A 21,913-nucleotide genomic window follows, 5' to 3' on the forward strand; every position below is an offset into this window, starting at 1 on the left:
GATTAGAATCTGTAAATAATCCACATATTCAAAATTTAAGCTACTATATATGTAAAATTTTCATTGCTGATAAGAAAAGCCAAGCACAATATTTGAATTGAGAGTAAAGCCAAAGAAGCACGCACACCGCTTCACTAGCATTTCTGCAAACAACAGTCTGACCTGGGTCCAAGCTGGTCAGGACATTCCTTGCGTTTCCTTGTCTCTGCCCTCGCCGGGTCAGAGGTGTTTTCTCCCATCCCACTCATCTTGAACACATATCAGCAACTACAACAGAAAACAGGGGGAAAAGATATGAAGACTACAATAAAATATCTCATCGTTTTGCCAACACTTAAGAAACTTTGCCTTCAATCAGAAATTTGAAAACAGTTATTAACACACTGTTTTGATAGATATGCATAATGGAAAGGTTAACGTAAGAAATAAACCCTCCTACTTCACTGAGCCCAGGCTCTTTAGACAGAGACTCTACAGCAGCATGAGCTGTTCTCTGCCTGCCTGGGTCAGGCTACAGCCTCCGGTTCGAGGGTGCTCCTGCACCATGGAGATGACAGGTGTTGTAAGGGCTTCCTCCAAGCCTCTGCTTTGGGTTGGCCAATGTGGAGTGTGAGCTGCAGTAGCTCACTCACGACAGTCTGGGGAAGTGGGAAGGCCAGGGCACTATAAAGGGTTCCAAATTTAGCCTGGTAAATCTGCCACCCTTGTAGTGGTCTTGCCCAAGGCTTCTAACAGTGCCTCTCAAATGGCGGCTCTTCCTGCCTCCCTCGAGGCTCAAGACTGGGCTCTACCTTCCAGCTCCTCCCTCTTCTTCTGTGGAGGCAGTCCACCTCCCTCTTCGGCTCCTCACATCCTGCTAGACTGGCTCTCCTTCACTCAGCCAGTCTAGCAGCTGTCACCAAGGGTCTTCCGAAGACTGTGGGAGGAGGACCTGATAATTCTGCTTACCCAATTCCCTTTGACGAGCAAAGAAGGAGGACACACAAGAAGTATTCTCACACGGCCACCACTATGTGACTTAGGTATACAAGAAGAAAATGACAGTTCTCAAAGAGACAAAGGGGAACTTAAGAGTTCCTTACAGGGCTTAGCGTCTACTTGGCAAAGGGAAAACAGCACAGGCACATGAGCTCAGAAGTCAGTCTTTACACCTTCCTAGGAACCCAATTTTATGCTCTTTCTATTTCATCCAGTGACTACTGCCCTCCTTTACTCTCAGTAGTGGCTTCTCCTCCTCTCTACATTAGGAAAAGACAGTGAGAAGAAGAGGAACCTCAGAAAGACACCATCAAGAGTGAGGAAAAACAGCAAGGTGGGTTAAGAAGTCAGTGGAGAACGACTAGGCATCACGGCCACCTACCAGTCCAACTGTCTGCAGTCTCCTTGGGTGTAATCCCGGACCTCAGTCTCAGTGGCCCCACAGTTACTCCTCTGACCACTGTTCTGATCCAAGTGGGCAGTGGGGCCGACTGTTTTCTCTCTCTCTCTGAGAGTCATGTGTTTTACAGAACCAATTGTTTTTAGGGAGTCAAAATGAAGAAATGCCGCATCAGCAAAAGGAAGGTGGCACCAATGGTACATTCAATTCAGGAGGTCACATGGAAGGTACAATCTGAGAACTGATGCCCGAGCTTCCTGTGGGCAGGAGGAATGTAACCAAGTCTCAAGGTCTACTTCTGTGCTTAGTTTTTTGCCAAATAATAAGTACTGTATTTAGTTGATATTCATTTAGTACATATGCTATGTACTAAAGCCAATTTACAGATTCAAAGCCCACCTAGGAAACCTGTGTTAGTTACCAGGCGGCCACGGGCTAACATGTAGGCCCCAGCCTCACCACTTGGTTAGCCATGTGACCTTCAGACTTTCTACTTGCTCATTAACGATGTTCTGCAAAATGGAGTTGCCTCTGGCACCCATAGCACAGGTTTCCAAGTGAAAGGGGAAGGGGACCCGGGCTCTTCACTAGAACGCCACTGCTGAGGCTCTTCCCTGCCTTGTCTGTCAGCTGTGAGTTGTTCTTCGCTCACCACAGGCAGAGGCCCGTGGAGAAGGAGGGGATCTTTCACTATACAAAGCCTGCTTTCCTGCCACTGCAGATGGACTTGGTGGGGAACAGAGTGCTCCAGACAGAAACCGGGCAAAAGGAGACGAATTCAGACAGGCAACACTTCGACACATACGAACTGCCCTTCCCACACTGCGGTGTGCTCCTGTCCCGAGAGCCCAGAGACAGATGTTCCGGCTGGGATGAAGGTGGAATGGATGACCTTCAACAGAGGGCTGGGGACCCAGGCCACTACAGGAGGCAGAAGGGACAACATGCTACAAACATTCATTTTTACTAATTCTTTTCTGAACAGTAATTCCCAAGATTTCACTCAGGACCATGCAAGAAAAAGCTTCACATCTAGTAATCTTCCAACAAATGATCCAGGGAATTTTCCCCTAGAATCGGCTGTCAACAGGTCATAAAAATACAAGTATGATTAAATCATACAGTACAACCTTCACTAGATAGCAAAAACAACCCCTCTCAAAACAAAACCAAAACAAGCCCCACATATGGTAGATAGAGGTGATATTTTATTGAAGATAAAACTTATCTAACTATCACCCCGTCTACTGACTCACACCGTTAGAATAAGTGCTGGTGACAGAGGACTCTGCCTTTAGTGTCACCGACCTTAAATCCACACACAATAACAACTGAGTGTCCATGAGGAGCCAGCACTCACATATTTCCACAAGAGGTCTTAGGGGGCAGAGCAGACCAAGAGTGTGTGCATTCTGGCCCAGGAACAGTAAAACCCATGGAGCATACTTCAATATCTTACTTGTACATTCTCCAGATTAATTTAAAAACACTCTATTTGAACCATTAGAACATTATTTCCTCCTGAACTCATTTACATGGCAAGTTTTCCTTTTTTATTAGATGATGGTTCCTTTAATCTATTTCCTCAACATATAAAAGTTTCTACTTTTTGAACACAATGGTTTCCTTATTTTTAAGTCTGGCTCATACATCATTTTTTCCAGGTAATTTTCCTAGGTTACATCTCTCAAGTACACACATCCACCAGCCTTCACATCACAGAAGGTGAAGGCAGCAAGTCAAGGAAGGGAACCTGACCATGCTCTATCGAGAGGGACAAGCCACAGTGGCCCACCCAAATCACTGCCAATCACTGAGGTAAATAAAAAGAAGGCAGGGCTAAGGAGCCCTACCCCAAGGAGGTAGGGTAGTTTCAGGCTGGAGCAAGAAGGGAGGAGGGCACGGAGGAGGGTGACAGGCTTGGCTGCTGTCCTGGAGCATACAGGTTTGTGATCTGCTCTTTAGTGGGCTAGACAAATGAGCAAGCTTCAATAGTGAGGGTCTAGAACAGCTCTGTGGTCTCTCAACCAGGGGACGCTGTCATTTTCCATGCCCCATAGGAGGTGTCTTTGGCCCGAGTGCCAACATTTCACCTGTAGAATGTGGCAGGGCCAGGTGAGTTCACTGTTTTCCTCAGCACTCAAGGTGCTGGGCAGGGCAGGAATGCCACAGGCAGATGACATAGATAGAATCGCTGACTCCAGACTTACAGAAGAAGACCTAAAGCAAAATAAACTACATAGACGAGTTTGAATATATTTTTGTAGATCAAAGGCAAAAATTAATTTGCAATATAGAAGCAGGAGGTGGAAAATTCTCCAGGCACATTCTACAAGTGGGTAAGCAAACACCCTGCACATTTCTACATGTTTCCAACATTCCCATGAAATTCAAGCTCTGGAGTATGTCACTCTGAGACTGTTCAATGTAAATCACAGAAACTGATCATGACACAAGTCAAACTCAAGGTAGCTGAAGATAATTACAGTGAGCCAGAGCAAACCGGTTTCTACCAGAGGAAAGGCGCTGTGAAGGACAAGCCTGGAGAAGAAGTTGCTATTTGTCCATTCTTGTTATCAATAGCCACACAACAACAGTGCTTTCACTGTGCAGAAGGCCCTTCCTCCCATCTCTTGATAGCAGCTTGAATGTACTTGATAGAAGAAGAAAGAGCCACAAAATTCAGCAAGCTTCTTTTTTTTTTTTTTTTTTAAAGTAGCAATATTCTGGGAGGGATGAACAATGCCCACAGTCAAGTTCTCGGCAAATGACAAAAAGCAATGTAAAATGTCAAATCTCAATTCAATTAGAGAATGCTGCACTCTTTTTTCATGGAACTCATCCATCGAACTAAGAAGGCAGCAAAGCTGTTGCTTGCAAAACAGCCTCGCTGCGTTGGAGCTAGTTAATCATCCAGCATACATGCAAGCGATAATGTGCACTTTACCTCTTATCAGCCCAGGCCATCTTCCAAACAAGGCCTGTAAAACTGTCAGATTTATTACATGCTCAACAAATTCAGTTAAAGGATAAGTAAGGATAATATCCTTGCTTAAATCCACACAGAATAACATGATCAAGCACCAAGACTCTTCTTAGCTCTAAAAAGAAATAGTTTTAGAGTTGGGCCATTATTAGGTCCCTGACTTTGAGATGGAATTCACAAGGAATTTTTCCTGGGGCAGAGATGATATACACAGAGAAGCAAAGCAACTCCTTTTACCATTGACTGTAAGAGGAGGGCCGGCTCACACCAGTCCAGGAAGGCTTCCTTGGCCTACAAGATCTTTCCAATCTATTTTGTTTTTCCAGACAGGGTTTCTCTGTGTAACCCTGTTTTGCAACTCACTATGTAGACAAGGCAGGCTTTGAACTCATAGAGATCTGCTCGCCTCTGCCTCTGGAGTGCCGGGATCAAAGGCATGTGCCACCACGCTGGAAAGGTCTTTCCACCAAAAGGTCTTTCCAATCTTTCTGGTCTCACTTAAAAAGATCAATGAAACTGTTGTGTAACAGCAGTTGTATTCTGCACAAATTTTAATGTTGGGACCAAATCCAGGGCTTTGTGAGTGGTAGGCAAGCACCAGCCCTCGGTTTTCTGAGACAGGGTTGTCCTGCTGCTGTCTCCTGAGAGCTGGGAACAAATTTTCTGAAGACTAAAGAAATGTTCAAGCATTACATGCGCACGTGTAAGCCAGCATGTCTCCATCCCAACTCTTCAGAGATCCCATGGTGTGGAAACTCACTGCACTTCCCTAGTTATCAAATCATGTGAAAACAGCTGACTCAACTCCCAACAGGTCCTCCCCTGGGTTCTATCTACTAGGTTCTAGGGAGGAGGATCTCCATATTAGACAAACTCAGAATCCTTGGGCTTTCGCTGATACATCTAAGGAAACACAGTATCTAATACTAGAAAGAACAAAACATCCTTTTGGGCTGTGGATACTGGGAAAGGCAGAGGAGAGAAAGGACAAACATTTTGGAAATACCTGCTTCCAATGGAGTGTTCGTTGGTCAAATTATCCCAAGCAAAACCCTTCTGGTAAGACACCAACTTTTACCAACAGTTAAATAAACATTAACTCAATATAGTAAATATGCAGATTATGCAAAAATATTTTTTGATTCATACAAATCAAGCAACATGATATACGCAAATCAAACTGAAGCAGAACTGGACATGTGCTCGATGTGGGGTGAAAGCACACAGAAAAACCACACTTTTTCTTCCACTTGGGGCAGAGGGAAAGAGAACACCATATAATATTTCAAACTATTTTAGCTAGTAAAATGCTGTATTATTTTCCTGCAAGGGGTATTACTCTTTATTGCAGCATACTTTTAACCTCATATCATACAACATATGGTACTTCTCAGATTTCATATAAAATTTTAATTTACCTAGGATGTCACAGTTTACCTACATGTTCAGACTCACAAAACTCCACACCAATGCATGCAGTGACAACTGCTGGCTTGCAAAGGTTGAGGAGTCACTTTGAATGAATTCGGGATGAAAGACATCTTTAGGAACGAAGTCTCAGTGAAACTTAACTGGTTCACAGCAACACATGGTACATTTGCCTTTATAAGTGACATGGCAAGTCAGGCACACACCAGCCTCGTTAGAAAATGACTTCCAAACTACACCACCGGCATTTTCCAGAACCAAAGAAAACACCACATCCTACAACTACACTCCAAGGAGATGGCTTCAGCAACCACCTTCTGCAGGCTAGGTCCTCTTTCATGCAACAGTAAGAATACTGTGTAAACAAATGTTTAAGCTAAAAATTCCTCCTCAATATGCTTTGCTCTTAGATTTACTTTTGTATAATGGCCTTAAAGTGGTCTATTAGACAGTAACTAGAAGACATATTGTACTTTCTGACTGAAAGCCAATACTACTCATGAATTTTTTAGTGAAAGACACTTCAAGATGCCATTGGGAAGACAGTAATAAACACATTAGGCTGCAAACGGGAGGTGGCTCTTTAACGTACACCATGATAAACAAATGAATGGCTTGACTCATATTCACTGGCGACACAAATATCTCAGTGTGACATTTCCATTGTCTACATCTTTCGTAAAGGGGAGGGGGAAAGAAATCTTCCCTAGGTTTCAATGGCAAAACTGATTGCAGAATATATAGTGCGGAGCTTGGGGTTGGGTGGGGTGGGGTGGGGGGATCTAGTGTGACGTCAGTGTCAGTTTCTGCTGTCTGAGTCCTCAGTTGAAGTTCTTCAGTGCAGGCAGTCACTGGGCTCCTTGAATCCAGCAGGTCAGAAGAGCTAATCTGGCCAAAACAGCAAGATGAGGTTTTTAACAAGGCCTCAGGTGAGGAAACAGGAAAGAGCATCATTCCCTGCATCCCATAAGCCCTGTCTCCAGTTAACATTTTAGACTCAAACTTGCTCTGAAAGCTTAAGTATGCACTCTGGAAAGACATCAGCAAACCAAGACCTGAAGTGGAGGATTTGCTGGACTTTCATAACTTGTCCAAGGTAAAATCAACTATCTTCCTTTACTCTTCACATCATTTACAATTTCTTTAGGAGACTTACAAGCCTTCCTAAGTTCTGTGAGAAACTGGCTAAAATGACAAGGGAAAGCAGTCTGAAGCAATACTAAGAGCATTGTTACTGAGCTGGATGGAGTTCCTCTCTCCTCCTACATGTTCTCTCCTTCTATCTTTTTGGTTGACACTCATTTAGGAGTGTGCAGGTTGCAGAGATACTTTGTATACACATCTTTGTCTTAGTTAGGGTTTCTATTGCTGTGAAGAGACACCATGACCATGGCAACTCTTATAAGGGAAAACATTTAATTGTGGTGGCTCATTTACAGTTTCAGAGGTTCAGTCCATTATGATCATGGCGTGAAGCATGGCTGTGTGCAGCAGACATGGTGCTGGAGCTGAGAGTGCTACATCTTAAAGGCAACAGGAAAGAAATGACTGTCCTTTGGTGGCCCTTTTCTTTCAAACCACACAACCTCACTTTGTCTACTAATGCATTCTTGAGACGGATGTATATACACCTGTAGGTCATCTAACTTTGCTGATTTACTCCGAAAGGGGTTACACACGAAGTGCCCAAATGGCAGGCTGGAATCGAACTCGGGTGTGATTCCAGGGACTGGCATTTGTTTGAACTTCTTTACATTCTTCTCCTGTGTAAGCTCCTATGAGAACAGATGCTTACCTCCACTTCACAGATGAAGAAACTGAGGCACAGGAGAGCTCAGGCAGCCTGAGCAAGTTTTCGAGTTCAACAGTGAATCCAGTCAGGAGTGGTGGCACTAATTTTTAAACCCAGCACTCAGGAGAGAGAGGTAGGAGAAGTCTGTGGGTTACCATGCCAACCAGGGCTACACACTGAGATCCTGTCTCAAAGGCGGGGGAGAGGGAAAGAGGGAGAGAGGGAGAGAGGGAGGGAGGGAGGGAGGGAGGGAGGGAAGGAGGGAGGGAGGGGGAGAGAAAATCCCATAGTCCCTCAATTCTCATCACTGTAATGTGAGCATAATGATTTCATTGAAAAGAGAAATTTATAAACTTGAATATGTTATATTATTGTGTTTTAATCAAACTTAGTAAAAGAGTGACTTCATAATTGGATAGGACCTTTCTTTTTTCATTGTGTCAAAACCACACATACTTTAGAACTACCCAATCAGTAAACACACCAAACGCCACCACTGTTGAAGACAGACAGGGAGCTAGAGGCAGCATAGGGAAGACTACAGTCCGTCCCGCAACACGTCTTCGCGGTTGAGCTGAAGAGAAGGCCAGCACTGCTGCTCTACTGCTTTCAGTATGAAGTTCCCAAAGTAAGGAGGTCGCTAGGCATCCTCCCCAGCACACCAGGACAGCTCAGCTTCGTTCCAAACAGAAAGCGCCTTCCCCGTATAATCAGCAATAGTAACAGGCTGATGAAGAAGCCATTTATTAAGGATAATTACAGAGAATGATACCTGCCACTTTAACCATTGCACTCTAAATGTACAGGCTTTAATATCAGTCTCTACTGCTGTATCAGCGCTTCCCTGCATAAATCAAACCTACAGTGAAGAGGCTATGACTTCCAATTATTGTTCACTTACAAAGACTTAAGGACCCACCCCCCCCCCCCCCCCCCCCCCCCGTGCCAGGTCTTACTATGTAGCCCTGGCCTTGAGATCATTAGATCTGTCTGCCTCTGCCTCCTGAGTACTGGTATTAAAGGTATGAGAGACCTAGCCTTCAACTCAGTTCCCTCTGCTTCAGGCTCCATAGCACTGAATCCAGGCATGTATGTTTACACCCACCCAGCTGAACCCTTAAAAGTGCTTCTTAACTCTTTGCTTAAAAAAAAAAAAATCACTTTCCCATTCTATTATAGATGTCTTACATGTTCCCATTTAGCAGGAAATTTTGTCCACATGACTTGTCTTAGTTTTAATTGAAACAAACACATGTTTTCAAATTCATATGCAATCAGGAACACAACATTTATATAATTCTGCAATTACAGCTAACAAGTACAACTGGCATAAACTGGTTGGAAACAGGAATTTGGCTTTTGGTGGTCCCAAGACATCATCACTGGGAGCAGAGGAGAGGGTGTCCTAGAGTTGCCACCAACTCAGAGGGTGGCTGGGATCCACAGCAGGGGCCACAGGGCATGGAGGCGTCTGCTCTACTAATGCACTGGAGGTTAGGACGTCCAGAGTTTACACTCGGCTGCTCCACGGCATCTCTGACACGCTTTCGTGGTTCTGGGTTGGAGAGAGAGGAGGGGCCAAGAGACCAAGTCCACGCCTCCCACTGTACTCAGAGGGGGTGGGGGAGAAGTGGACAGGTGTGAGGGAGCTAAGAGTGGAGGGGGGGACTGGGGTCCTGATGGACAGCACGGGAGCCGGGCTTTCTGGAAGAACACTGAACTCGGGAGCAGACTGTCTTACACAGCTGTTGAATATCGCATTATGCTGTGGCTCAGAGCGCACCCTGCGTATTTGTCCTGCTTTCAAATCCCTAAATGCCATGTCTTCGTGACCTGGGAAGTTAATTAATTAGCCTCTTTGAACCTTAGCCTCTGCGTTTGGGATCATACAGACATTCTCTATTGGGTCAGGGTATGAGATGGAAAGAGGTCTGGCACCCTGAGAGGGTTCTTAATAAATATAAAATATTGGAATTTAATAGCATGCAAATATTTATGAAATTGTCTATGGTGTTAGTAAAGATAGCTGGAGAAGAAAATTAATTTACAGTAAGAAATAAGAAAAGTTACTCCAATATTAGCTATCAATTTTTTTGATGGGACTATGGATATAATTTAGTTTTTATATTTTAAACTTTATTCTCATTACTACATGTTCAAAATTTAAAAAAAAAAAAAAAAAGGAAGAACCAGTGGGATGGCTCAAAGAGTGAAGGTGCCGGTCACACGGGCTGTCGACCTGGTTTTGATTCCCAGAGCCATGTGCGTGAGGGTGGACGGAAGAACCTGCTTGGGATGGTTGGTTTCACTGTCAGCTTGCCACGAATGAAAGTCAGCTGAGCAGGGAGACTACTAGGCCTCTGACCTCCACGTGCATACTGCGGCAAGCATGTACAGATTTTGTACACACACACACACACATCAGTCACTCCTTCTCATTCTCTCCCTCCACCCCCCTCAGGAACTGTAAGTAAGCCCCAACTAAATGCTTTCTCTTGTGAGAGCGGCCTGGGCCGTGGTGTCTCTTCACAGCAACAGTGACTAAGACACATGTCCTTCTCTGCATCAGGGTCTAGGGCACCTGCCTGGCACCCCACCCCCCAAAGACAGCCCTGCTGGGCCACAGATGGACCCACATTACTGCCTCTACCCCATTTCCCTCCACTCTATCACAATTCATTCATCTCCAACTCCTCTGCCTGGTTCTTCACCTCTAATCAAACAAGAACAGAATTCAAGCATGCTATAGGGAAAGCACAGGATCCAAAGGAGAGCAAGCGCTCTTTCCTTCCTGGTAAAACTTGTGTAGGAAACGATCGTTTCCTACAAGAGTAAAATGAACAGCGCCCCCACTTAAAAACAAACAAACAAACAAACAAACAAAAACCAACAACAAAAAGCCTAATGCTTTGAGGTCCCTAGACTCATTTTCTCTCAAAAAACAAAACAAACAAACAAAAAAAAACCCTACCAACTTTCTTCTCATGGCATCATCACAACAAACCTCAACAGCACTTACAAGGCAGTGATTGCCTTTACAAAGGAAAAGGAACAAGGCCTGAGGGCAGCATTTGTATTCAAGAGGCTGAGGCAGGAGAGTCCAGAGTTTGGAGTCAATGTGGACTATGAATAAATTAATCAGTAACACAAATAAGGCAATTCTGGAGCAGCGGCCTCGCCCCTCCCCTCACCCTCATCCAATTTGGTCTTACAGGAAAAATGTTTATTTTCAAATAACACAAACCTAGAGAATGGCTAACTAAGAATTAACACAATTTAACACTTATCCATAAAATGCATAACCTCAAAGAATTTTCAAATTATCTCAACAAAAAAAAAAATATGAGTCAAAAAGCTGAACTGGATCATTTTTGTGTCCTTCCAAACTAAAGGCACTAGGAGGCAGCACAGGGGTCCATCCCTTGCCTAGCATAGGTGGGGCCTTCAATTCCCAGTAAGGCCCCCCACCAAATTAACCACACTGTAGGTTTGTTTGAGCAATTTTCAGTTCCAGTTTCACAGCTGGGACACAAACAGCTGTCCGCGGATGCATGCTCTCTCTGCTCTAACCGGGACTGCGCAACACGACCTCTAGTTGTAGGAAGCAGGGAACAGCACAGGGCTGGTTCACAGCTCCAGATGGGGGCCGCTGTGCTGTACAGAATGAACAACAGTCTCGAATTACCTGTGGTTGTAAAGCTGAACTCAGACCCACATGAACTCAAACGATGCTACAAATGACAAACGGATGGACTAAGAAAGAGTAGTCTGGAATTAAGAAGGTGAAAACAAACTCATCCTGTGTTACGTACTACTCACAGCTTTTTGATGACAGTAAGATATTTCTGCACCAAGAGACTAAGAAACCACTTTCTGTAAAAGCCCCACCTATGGATAACGATCTATAAGGCTGATGCATTTTATTTAGCCACATCAGGCAAGTACCAAGCATGTAACGAACCTCGAAAGGACTTAAGATAATTGTTTGACACCACAGAAACAGCCAACAGTATTATATTTCTCCTGCCTGATACCAAAATCAAAGGGATCATGATTCATTCTGCTGAAATTCAAGCTCGCTTCCAGTTGGGCTAGGCAATGTGGAGAGGGCTAAGCTCTCAGAGATAATGTGACACACCACAAATGATTTTAGTTTGGTATTTTCTTCTGAACCAATGACTTTTACATCTCTTTGGACAATTAAATTCAGAAGACTTGATTATCATTCAAACAAACCAAGCTTCATTTTGGTATTAAACACTGAACCAGTGACAGGCTTTTAACCTGAAATCTGTTTCCATTTCTTGCCTTCCATTGCTTAGTTCAACTGTCCTGATCACTGAGTAACACAATGGCCACCTTGAAGGAACTGTCCTGGAAGAGCTGGAACTTGTCAGGGAAAGGAAGATGGATGCAGAGCACACAAGTCACATAAAGGGTAGAGGACAGCATCCCTGCACCTATGAGCCTACAAGACTCGGTTGGAATGGGTTTTGGGGAGCAGATGGGATTCCCCAGGAGAGGCTAGGGGCTGCTGGGCTCCAAGGAGAAGTGAGGCCATCTGAAGAAGCTGTGGATGGTGTCTGGGTAGGGCAGGGGCCTGAGCACCCCTGGGAAAGTGAGCTGGCTCTAGGCTAGATTTCCCATGACAAACTACAGAGGGAATAGCCTTCGGCCTGCCATACCTTTGCTGAGCTGAAGAACCTAAACTTCAGAGAGTTCCCTGACCTATCAATGATCCCTACATCTAACTACTGCAGAGCCTTCCTCTCCGAGGGAGAAAGCAGGGAGACAGAAGGCAGGGGCATCACATTCATTCAGTCCTTTAACTTACTAGATAGTGAAGTGCCCCACCGATAGTTCTTGTTAATAAAACATGGCAAGATACGAGGTACAGGCCAGGGTGCTGGGGATGCTGCAGAGCCTGGTGGTAGCATGGTTGATGGTTCTGGCACAGTGGGGAGAGGGTGGAAGTCAAGCTAACGGGACAAAATACCCAGCATCAGCAAACCCACAGAAGCAGAAAGAGGATGCCTGGCTGGTGGGGACTCGAAGGGAAATGGAGCATGACTGCTAATGAGATCAGGGTTGCTTTCTGCATTGATGAGATGCCCAAAACTGGACAAGGGCCAGGCAGTGGTGGCACACACCTTTAATCCCAACACTCGGGAGGCAGAGGCAGGCGGATCTCTCGTGAGTTCAAGGCCAGCCTGTGCTACAGAGCAAGTTCAAGGAAAGCTAGGGCTACACAGAGAAATCCTGTCTCAACCCCTGCACCCCCCCCATTCCCAAACTGGACAAGGGTGATGGCTATACAATTTGAAAGAACATGGGATGCTTCTAAACTCTATACTTGAAGAGGCTGAATTTTATGGTGTATGAGTCCAAGTTTTAAAAACCCATTATTCAAAACAAACAACAAAAAACCCTCAGAAAACAGTAACACCCATAAGCTATTAAGTTTGAATGTGGTAACATGGTAAAGCTGTGTCAGAGAGAAACAGGCATCATGCAGGGGCTGGGAGCACGCTAGGATTATTATAAGTTGGAAGGTCTTAAAAAAAAGGTCTCATTGAAATGTACAGTCTATTCTTTCCCTGAGACTTGAGCAAGAATTTACACTTTTATATTTTTTTTACTCAATAAACTACATGTTCCTGGTAGAGTTTAGCAAATTAAGTATTAAAGAATAAGATAGCATACATGCTCATCACTAACTTTGAGATTCCCGCTTAGTGTTTAAAATGCATGTGCATGCACAGTATCATCTAATTTTACATTTGCTCTTTTTTCTTAATATAAGCTACTAAATTTTCTATGTCAATGCCTGTATGAGCATAACTTTTTTTCTTGGTTGTTTGAGACAGGGTTTCACTGTGTAGCCCCCTGGCTGTCCTGGAATTCACTTTGTAGAACAGGTTGGTCTCGAACTCAGATACACCTGTCTCTGCCTCCTGATTGCTGGGACTAAAAGTGTGAGCTGCCACCACCACCAGGATAGAGGTTAACTTTTAATGGTTCTATAATATGTCATTATGAGTAAACCATAAATATTTAACCATTTTCCATTTTCCTTATGAGTAACAGTACAGTGAGTTCATTTTATGTAACTCAGTCCACATCTGTCTATCTTTAGACTATAAGGACTAGGCCACAAAGTGTGGCCCTGCATCAACTGACACTCTTGCAGGAGCTCACGTCTCCCAGCCAACACTGAGAATGGCACCAGGAGTTTTGCTGATTTAAAAAAAAAAAAAATCATGGTACAATTCTGCTTTACATTCTGATCACCAGTAACCAGTGTCTCTGAGGCATTTACAGCGCTTTATTTTCACACAATGGAGGGATGTTGACCACGGGAATATTGTAGCTGCAGTAAACAGAAGTCAGCTAGATATCATGTGCTACTGTGTGATGAAAGCAAGATGGCAGTCTGGCACTGGAGAGATGGTCCAGATGTTAACAGCACTTGCTGCTCCTCCAGGACCCAGGTTCAGTTCTCAGCACCCACATGGTGGCTCACAGACATCCTTAACTCCAGTTCCAGGGGACCCAATGCCCTCTTCTGACCTCTGTGGACACCAGGCATGTGTACGGCACACGCACACACGCACAGACAATCACACACATAAAGTAAATCTTAAAAACTAGTTTCCTAGAGGTTCTCAAACCTGGACACTAAGGTAACCACCAGACTTCCTGGCTCCACTCCAGACCAATTACAAGAGAATGCCTGGGGTGAGGACCAGGGAACAGAAAGACTTAACTGACTAACTAGCACTACTGGTCAAGGCAATAATGGGAGTGAGGAGTTAAGGCTAATGCAATAATACTCTGTGTCAATCAAATACTGGTTCATTTTGGCTTTCCTGACAGGCTACTTCTCCCCTGTAGCCAGAGCCCTAGAGTTGCTGGTTTCTCAGCATACATACATATATACAGTAAGTAGGCAGAGGAGCTGGAGGCTCCTCACGGCCCAACTAGAGCTGCTTTGTTTAAATACCCAGCTCCACCCACAACGTGAGACACCTTCTAAGTCGGTTGGCTTTTTGTTCCGTTTTGTTTTTGTCAACTCAAGCTAGAGTCATCTGAGAAGGGAACCTCAACTGAGGAAATGCCCTCATCCAAGTGGCCTGTATCTAAGCCTGTGGGACATCTGCTTGACTAATGACTGTCGCGGAAGGGTCCAGACCGCTGTGGGTGATGCTGCTACCCCTCGGCAGGTGGTCTTGGGTGTAAGAGAGGAGGCTCAACACGCAATGAGGAGAGACCAGGTAAGCAGCCTTCTTCAATGGTCTGTGCATCAGTTCCTGCCTCTGGCCGGGTTCCTGCTATGTATGGAATTCCTTTCACGATGGGGCAGGACTATAAACAAAACACCCCTGTCTGTCTACCTCCCTTCCCCAGGGAGTTGCCAGCATCCCATTTACTCTCCCACACAATCCTCTACATTACTAAAGATTTGGGCTTCTGATTAGTTCTTCCTCTCTAGCTAAAATCTGGTCAGTACCCTGAGGTAGTACTTCCTGTCCCCACAGGTCCTGACATTTCCATTTTACTTCAGTCATGGTCACCTCTACTCATCCTTCAAATGTTCCCCTGGCCTCTGAAGAGACAGACTGCTTTCCCTGCAGCCTTTTCTGTATGACCGTCTCCAGTGTGGAGAACCTTTCTCATTTGCTCTCCTTCATTAACAGTTGCCCTCACTTTCAGAACTTTCCCTTCATGCCTCTTCTCACAGGATTTATCCTGCAAATCTGCAGCCCTCTACTCCTAGCAGGGGACAGCTGGGGACTGATGGAGAGTGTCACATGGTTGGGGGGTGGGGAAGAGTCCCACAGACATGTCATGGTTTGTGAACTGCTCTTAGTCCTGCCCACAAACTACTTCCTCCTCAGGTCAGCCCCATCTACTTCCCTCAACTGTTATTTCCAGCTTTCACTACTCCAGGAAGTGCAGCATTCCTCAGTCTCGGCTGTGTCTTCTTAGGAAGATAGTCATCGTGGTCTTCAACGTTACCCGTATCTCAGAGGATGCCTGACTTCTCCAATGCAATCCAAACCCACTTCTCCTTCCCATCCTCGTGTTCTCCCAGACCTCACTGTAAAAGCAGTATGTGTGTGTGGGGGGGTGGAGGGGCATTTTCTACCTCTTCCTCTTAACCTATAATGCCAGGCACACTCAGGCCATTTCCCCTGTCCTCGAAAAGAAAAAAAAGTCCCATGAGTCTGAGTCCCTCTCTAGGGGCTACCAATTCCTGTTCATGCTTTTCCTTGCCGTTCACACCTGCCCAAAGCCAGGGTTACAACTTTCCTCACCTCAAGTCTGGGGCCATCGACTTGTGCTTTAGCGTTGTTCCTCTCTCTTGCCTGCCCTCAATAGAACACTTGGAAGACAGCTTATTTTGTAGCACCTCCAGGAGGGATCTACAGAAGTGTTCTGTAATCAAATTCGGTGCTATCTCGGCAAAGAAATACACGAATATTCACACCAAGCAGGACAAACGAAGATATAAATCATCTCACACTCATTTAGGTCAGACTTTATGGCAAAAAAATTAGAAAATCTTTCCATTTTCAGAATTTGTTGCATTCTGAGACCCAAATAAGGGGATGCACGCCTACGGCCTAGTGCTACCCTCCACTAAGTCCGCAGTCCAAAGCTGACCTTTCTTCCATCAATCCTTCCTCTCCGGTCTTCTGGGACATTCTGCAACATCGGTCACCCTTTGATTACCAGGGTTGATCTAGCTGGCTAGGCAGGTGCCCCCTTCCTCTCTCCTTCCATATGCATATGCCTTCCTTAAGGGCACTGGGTAAAAGAAGATGACCTTCCCCAAACAGAGGAGGACCAATCTTCAGTCAAGGGCATATCAGCTGAGCGGCTGGCTAGAACCCAGCCTAGAAACAAGCTCTAAGATGCCAAACTCATAGACATCTGGACATTTAGTGGTAAGCTCTTCTACTACAGTGTAATATTCATAATTACATCCCCTAAGCCCAGGAGCTCTCCTAGATTTCTCTCCTCCTAATATATTAAAAAGTGTTTTCAGTCTGTTTGCTTATATAACCACTGCCCTACCTAACTCCACAGCATTCCCATCTTCAGAAAGAAAATCCATACCTAACTTGCAGCTACTTTTTGCTCCCTACTCAACTCAGCTACTGGCAGCCAATGATTGGTCTTCTGTCTCCAGTGATCTGCTTAGTCTGGACATCTTAAATAAATGCAGTCACCTTGCATGTGGACTTTTGTGTCTCATTTATTTTCGTTGGTACAATACTCTCAAGGTTCTACAACATGCATCAGGGATAGATACTTGCTTGGTTCTGTTTTGGGGGTACTATAAATACTGTCCCTTCCAGTTCTCCTGGATGTACAGTTGAGAAAGAAGTTAGTGCATCGTGCTGGGAGCCCGTGTTCAAGAGGCCCTGAAGATGTAAACAGATGCTCAAGTGACTACTTGAGTTTTCAGCTAGCAACTCAGTAACACTCCGATGTCAGCACCCCTTTGCCAACAGTTGTGTTCCACTTCTTTCAATATTCCAGCCATTCTAAGTATGGCTCAGTGTACCTTTGACTGAAATTTCCTCAGCCACTTGGTGATACTGAGCATGGCTTCATGTGATAATTTGGCTATTTACATATCTTCTTTGGAGATGTATCTTTTGGAATCACTGGCTCATCTTAAAAATGATGTCCTATAGCTCACGAGGTTTTTATCCCCAACAAGCAAAAAATTATTAATTAATTTAAAAAGATTTCCTAATGAGTCAGTGTTGCTTTTAGGTTTATGTACATCTCTGAGAAACTAATCAAAGCTGTAAAGTAAAAGCATAAATATGCAAAATAATACAAATTCTCCTGAAGTCACCAACTCATTATACTATTTCTGAGCCATGCAGATTTAAGATCCTTGTTTTACAGCATAGTTTTTTTCAGCTATCATTGCTTATTTGTAAGTCACTAGGGGAACCTTTAGGACATTGATCCAACAATCAATCTCACTTCTAGAGCCATGCCCCAAAGAACCAAAGCAGGATCTTAACAGACAATCTATACACCACAACCAAAGCAGGATCTAACAGACAATAATACATACACCACAACCAAAGCAGGATCTAACAGACAATAATACATACACCACAACCAAAGCAGGATCTAACAGACAATATATACACCACAACCAAAGCAGGATCTAACAGACAATAATACATACACCACAACCAAAGCAGGATCTAACAGACAATAATACATACACCACAACCAAAGCAGGATCTAACAGACAATAATACATACACCACAACCAAAGCAGGATCTAACAGACAATAATACATACACCACAACCAAAGCAGGATCTTAACAGAAAATATATACACCACAACCAAAGCAGGATCTTAACAGACAATATATACACTACAACCAAAGCAGGATCTTAACAGACAATAATACATATACCACAACCAAAGCAGGATCTAACAGACAATAATACATATACCACAACCAAAGCAGGATCTAACAGACAATATATACACCACAACCAAAGCAGGATCTAACAGACAATATATACACCACAACCAAAGCAGGATCTAACAGACAATACATACACCACAACCAAAGCAGGATCTAACAGACAATATATACACCACAACCAAAGCAGGATCTAACAGACAATACATACACCACAACCAAAGCAGGATCTTAACAGACAATATATACACTACAACCAAAGCAGGATCTTAACAGACAATAATACATACACCACAACCAAAGCAGGATCTAACAGACAATATATACACCACAACCAAAGCAGGATCTAACAGACAATACATACACCACAACCAAAGCAGGATCTTAACAGACAATATATACACTACAACCAAAGCAGGATCTTAACAGACAATAATACATACACCACAACCAAAGCAGGATCTAACAGACAATAATACATACACCACAACCAAAGCAGGATCTAACAGACAATATATACACCACAACCAAAGCAGGATCTAACAGACAATATATACACCACAACCAAAGCAGCATCTTAATAGACAATATGTACCAGGATCTAACAGACAATACATACACCACAACCAAAGCAGGATCTTAACAGACAATATATACACCACAACCAAAGCAGGATCTTAACAGACAATAATACATACACCACAACCAAAGTAGCACTGGCAGTAGCCATAAGGTGGTAACAACTCAGATGTCCACCAACGAATGAATGATTCAGAGAATGCACAGACAGATACACACAACAGTTGTGCAACCATAAAAAGGAATGAAGCATCGGCACAGTCTCAGACATGGACAGAACACAGAATCTGCAACCGCACAGGAACGCAGGTGGAAAGACACTGACTACAACCCCACCTATGCCAGAGCTTAGAGCAGCCACACACATGAAGACAGGCCGCAGAAGAGAGGCAGGTATCGGCGCTTGGGAGAGGAGAGGGGAGTGACGGATGTGTGCAGTTTCTACTTGGGATGATGGAATTCTGGAAATGTACACTAACAATGACTACACAATCCTGTGCGTGTATAATGTTACTGAATCACTCACTTAAAAAGAGGTGAAATAATCGATTGTATGTTACATGTAACTTGCTGCAACAAAATACTAAAACAAGACAAAACAAAAATGTAAATAGACGAACAAAACAAGGGCACTTCTAGAGCTATGCAACCAGATTATAGAAGGGTAGTTTAGCCATCACTATTTGTCTTTAAGCTTTCCAGGTAACGTGGGTGGCATCTTTGGTGGCACAATCTATTCCTTTGGTTTCCTCCAAATCTTTCTTCCAACCTTACCTCTCAAACCTTTCACCACAAAATGTCTCCTCAGTAACAGAACTCACCCTTTTCTTGTCCCCAGCCCGAGAATGATGTTGGCCTGAACATCCACCGTAGACTCCTGCGATCTAACAATTGTCAATATGGTGACTCTGTCACAGCTTCTCTCTCAGCACTTCATCTTCCTCACCCCGAGTACCCAACGTAAGTTCCCGGGCAGTCAGACGACTTCTGGAATGCATGGCAAGGCCCCTCACAACCTAGCTCTCGCCTGTGTCTCTGGGTGTCTTAGTTACGGTTTCTATGGTGTGCCGAAGCACCATGACCAAAAGCAACTTGGGGAGGAGAGTGCCCCCACCCCCACCCCCACAGTTCCATATAAACAGTTCATCATCAAAAGCAGTAGGGCAGGAACCGGAACTGAAGGCAGGAACCTGGAGGCAAGAGCTGAGGCAGAGGCCACAGGAGTGCTTGCTTCCCATGGCTGGTTCAGCCTGCTTTCTTATGGAACCCAGGACCAGCTGCCCAGGGATAGCACCACCCACAGTGGGCTAGGCCCTCCCCATTAATTACCAATTAAGAAAGTGCCCTTATAGGCTCTTCCACAGGCTGATCTTATGGAGACATTGTCTCAACTGAGGCTCCCTCCTCTGAAGATTCTATGTCAAGTTGTTGTCAACTATCCAGCACACTGGGCTTATTTGTTTTTTTCTGTTTGCCTCAGGACTGAAAAGTACACAGGGCTCCTCACCTTCTTTTTGCTGATCCTTGTATGAAACCAGCCCAGTATCTCTCCTGGCAGCCCATTCTCACTCATCCTTTAAGACCTAGCTCAGACCCCTCTTCTGTCCACTAACAGCTTGTGAGTGACACATCATCATTGCTCTCTCCTGCATTTTGGCACTGGCACATTTTAACGACCTTCAAGGCAGAAAACGACGTGTTGTCCTTTCTTTTCTATCGTATGTCCTTATCAGCATGTGTGACACAAAGATACTTAATGCTCAGGATCGCTTCACAATCACCACAGCATTTAAAACTAGTTAGGCCCAAACAGGTAAGATCACTGAACTTTTTCCAAGTTTTAGAAGTCCACCTGTATTTATAAATTGGACACCACAATGACCCCTATGAGGTAATTATTAACATCATTCTCTGAAGCTCGGAAAAGTGACAGAACACATCTAAGGTCAGCCAAAGGCAACAGGAAGTAGATGGGGTCTTCCTGCACTGTCCCGCTTGGGGCATGCGCCTACCCCGCCAGCACACTGCGACTGCTCTCTGCCTCCCTGGTGTGCAGATCTCTTCTCCAGCAAGTATTTCCTCCCACTAGTTCCCTAGATGCTTTAGAATCTGGGGCAGAGCAGTGGTAGAGAGGACTCAGCACTTAAGAGCACTGGCTGTTCTTCCAGAAGACCGGGGTTTGATTCCCAGCATCCACATGTTCCAGGGAATCATACCCTCTTCTGGCCTCTGCAGGTAGCAGGCATTCACATGACACACAGACATATATGCAAGCAAAATGTCCATACACATTAAAAAAAAAAAAAAAGACGATGACAGTGTGATAATCTGGGGCTGGAGAGATGGTTCAGTGGTTAAGAGTGGTTACTTCTCTAGTAGAGGACCTCAGTTCAGTTCCCAGTACCCACTTTAGCAGGCTTCCAACTACCTGTCACTCCAGTTGCTAGAGAGCTGACACGCTCCAGATAACCGTGGGCTTTGAAGTAGTGACCGGCTTGTATCAATCGGTAGCTGAAATCCCTTTGAGAAAGGAACTTACCCGTGTAGCCTCAGTTCCTACCTCTATAAGATTTGGAAACAACATTCACTGCACAGTGTGTATGAAAGTTAAATGAGATGAAAGTGTACAGTCTGCTGGGCGGTGGTGGCGCACGCCTTTAATCCCAGCAGTCGGGAGGCAGAGCCAGGCGGATCTCTGTGAGTTCGAGGCCAGCCTGGGCTACCAAGTGAGTTCCAGGAAAGGTGCAAAGCTACACAGAGAAACCCTGTCTCGAAAAACCAAAAAAAAAAAAAAAATAAAATAAAAAGAAAGAAAGTGTACAGTCTGTTGTGCACAAATTAGCCACCATCACTATTGCGGTTATTATCGAAGTACTGGGCCCCATGGCAAGCATTCCATCTGAACAGAGGCACCGCCTTCTTCCCTCTTCTGTGATAAACCACGAATCCTTTCCATCTATCTAGCATCTCCTCCTTTCATGCTGTTGTCCTGTTGTTTAAAACGGCCCACATTGTGTTGGTACTGAGTTGTGCAGCATTCCTAAGCACGGGAGGGCTGTGATGTGCCCTAAGGGAAGACAGACATTAGCCTTGTTCAGCTGGCAGTTCCAGGCCAGTAGACATAAGCTCACTGTTACCTAGAGAGATGCAACTCAGGGTTAGGATGTAATAGAATGCAACTCCTGCCACTGACAAGAACAGACTATTGTAAACTAAAGGTAAAGAGAGCCGAGGAGAAGGTTTGGGACATGGAGATGGAAGGGTAGATCTTGGCCACAAT

At 44.6% G+C, this 21,913-nt stretch overlaps 1 protein-coding gene across 5 annotated transcripts in view; it reads right to left on the minus strand.

Annotated features, from left to right (window-relative positions):
- The window catches only part of Ncoa2 (nuclear receptor coactivator 2), a 266,816-nt gene that overhangs the window by 98,297 nt on the left and 146,606 nt on the right, over window positions 1–21,913 (minus strand). For 4 of the 5 annotated variants that reach the window (XM_028864590.2, XM_028864593.2, XM_028864589.2 and 1 more), the window contains exon 3: window positions 163–267. In XM_028864590.2, coding sequence (XP_028720423.1) covers window positions 163–248 — 86 coding nt within the window. In that variant the 5' untranslated portion in view covers window positions 249–267. Of the gene's footprint in view, window positions 1–162; window positions 268–1,360; window positions 4,069–21,913 lie in introns of those variants that run through there. The other variant, XM_037206417.1, reaches the window with a different exon arrangement.

This window comes from Peromyscus leucopus, chromosome 5, assembly GCF_004664715.2.
Source record: "Peromyscus leucopus breed LL Stock chromosome 5, UCI_PerLeu_2.1, whole genome shotgun sequence".
Taxonomy (NCBI): Eukaryota; Metazoa; Chordata; class Mammalia; order Rodentia; family Cricetidae; genus Peromyscus; species Peromyscus leucopus.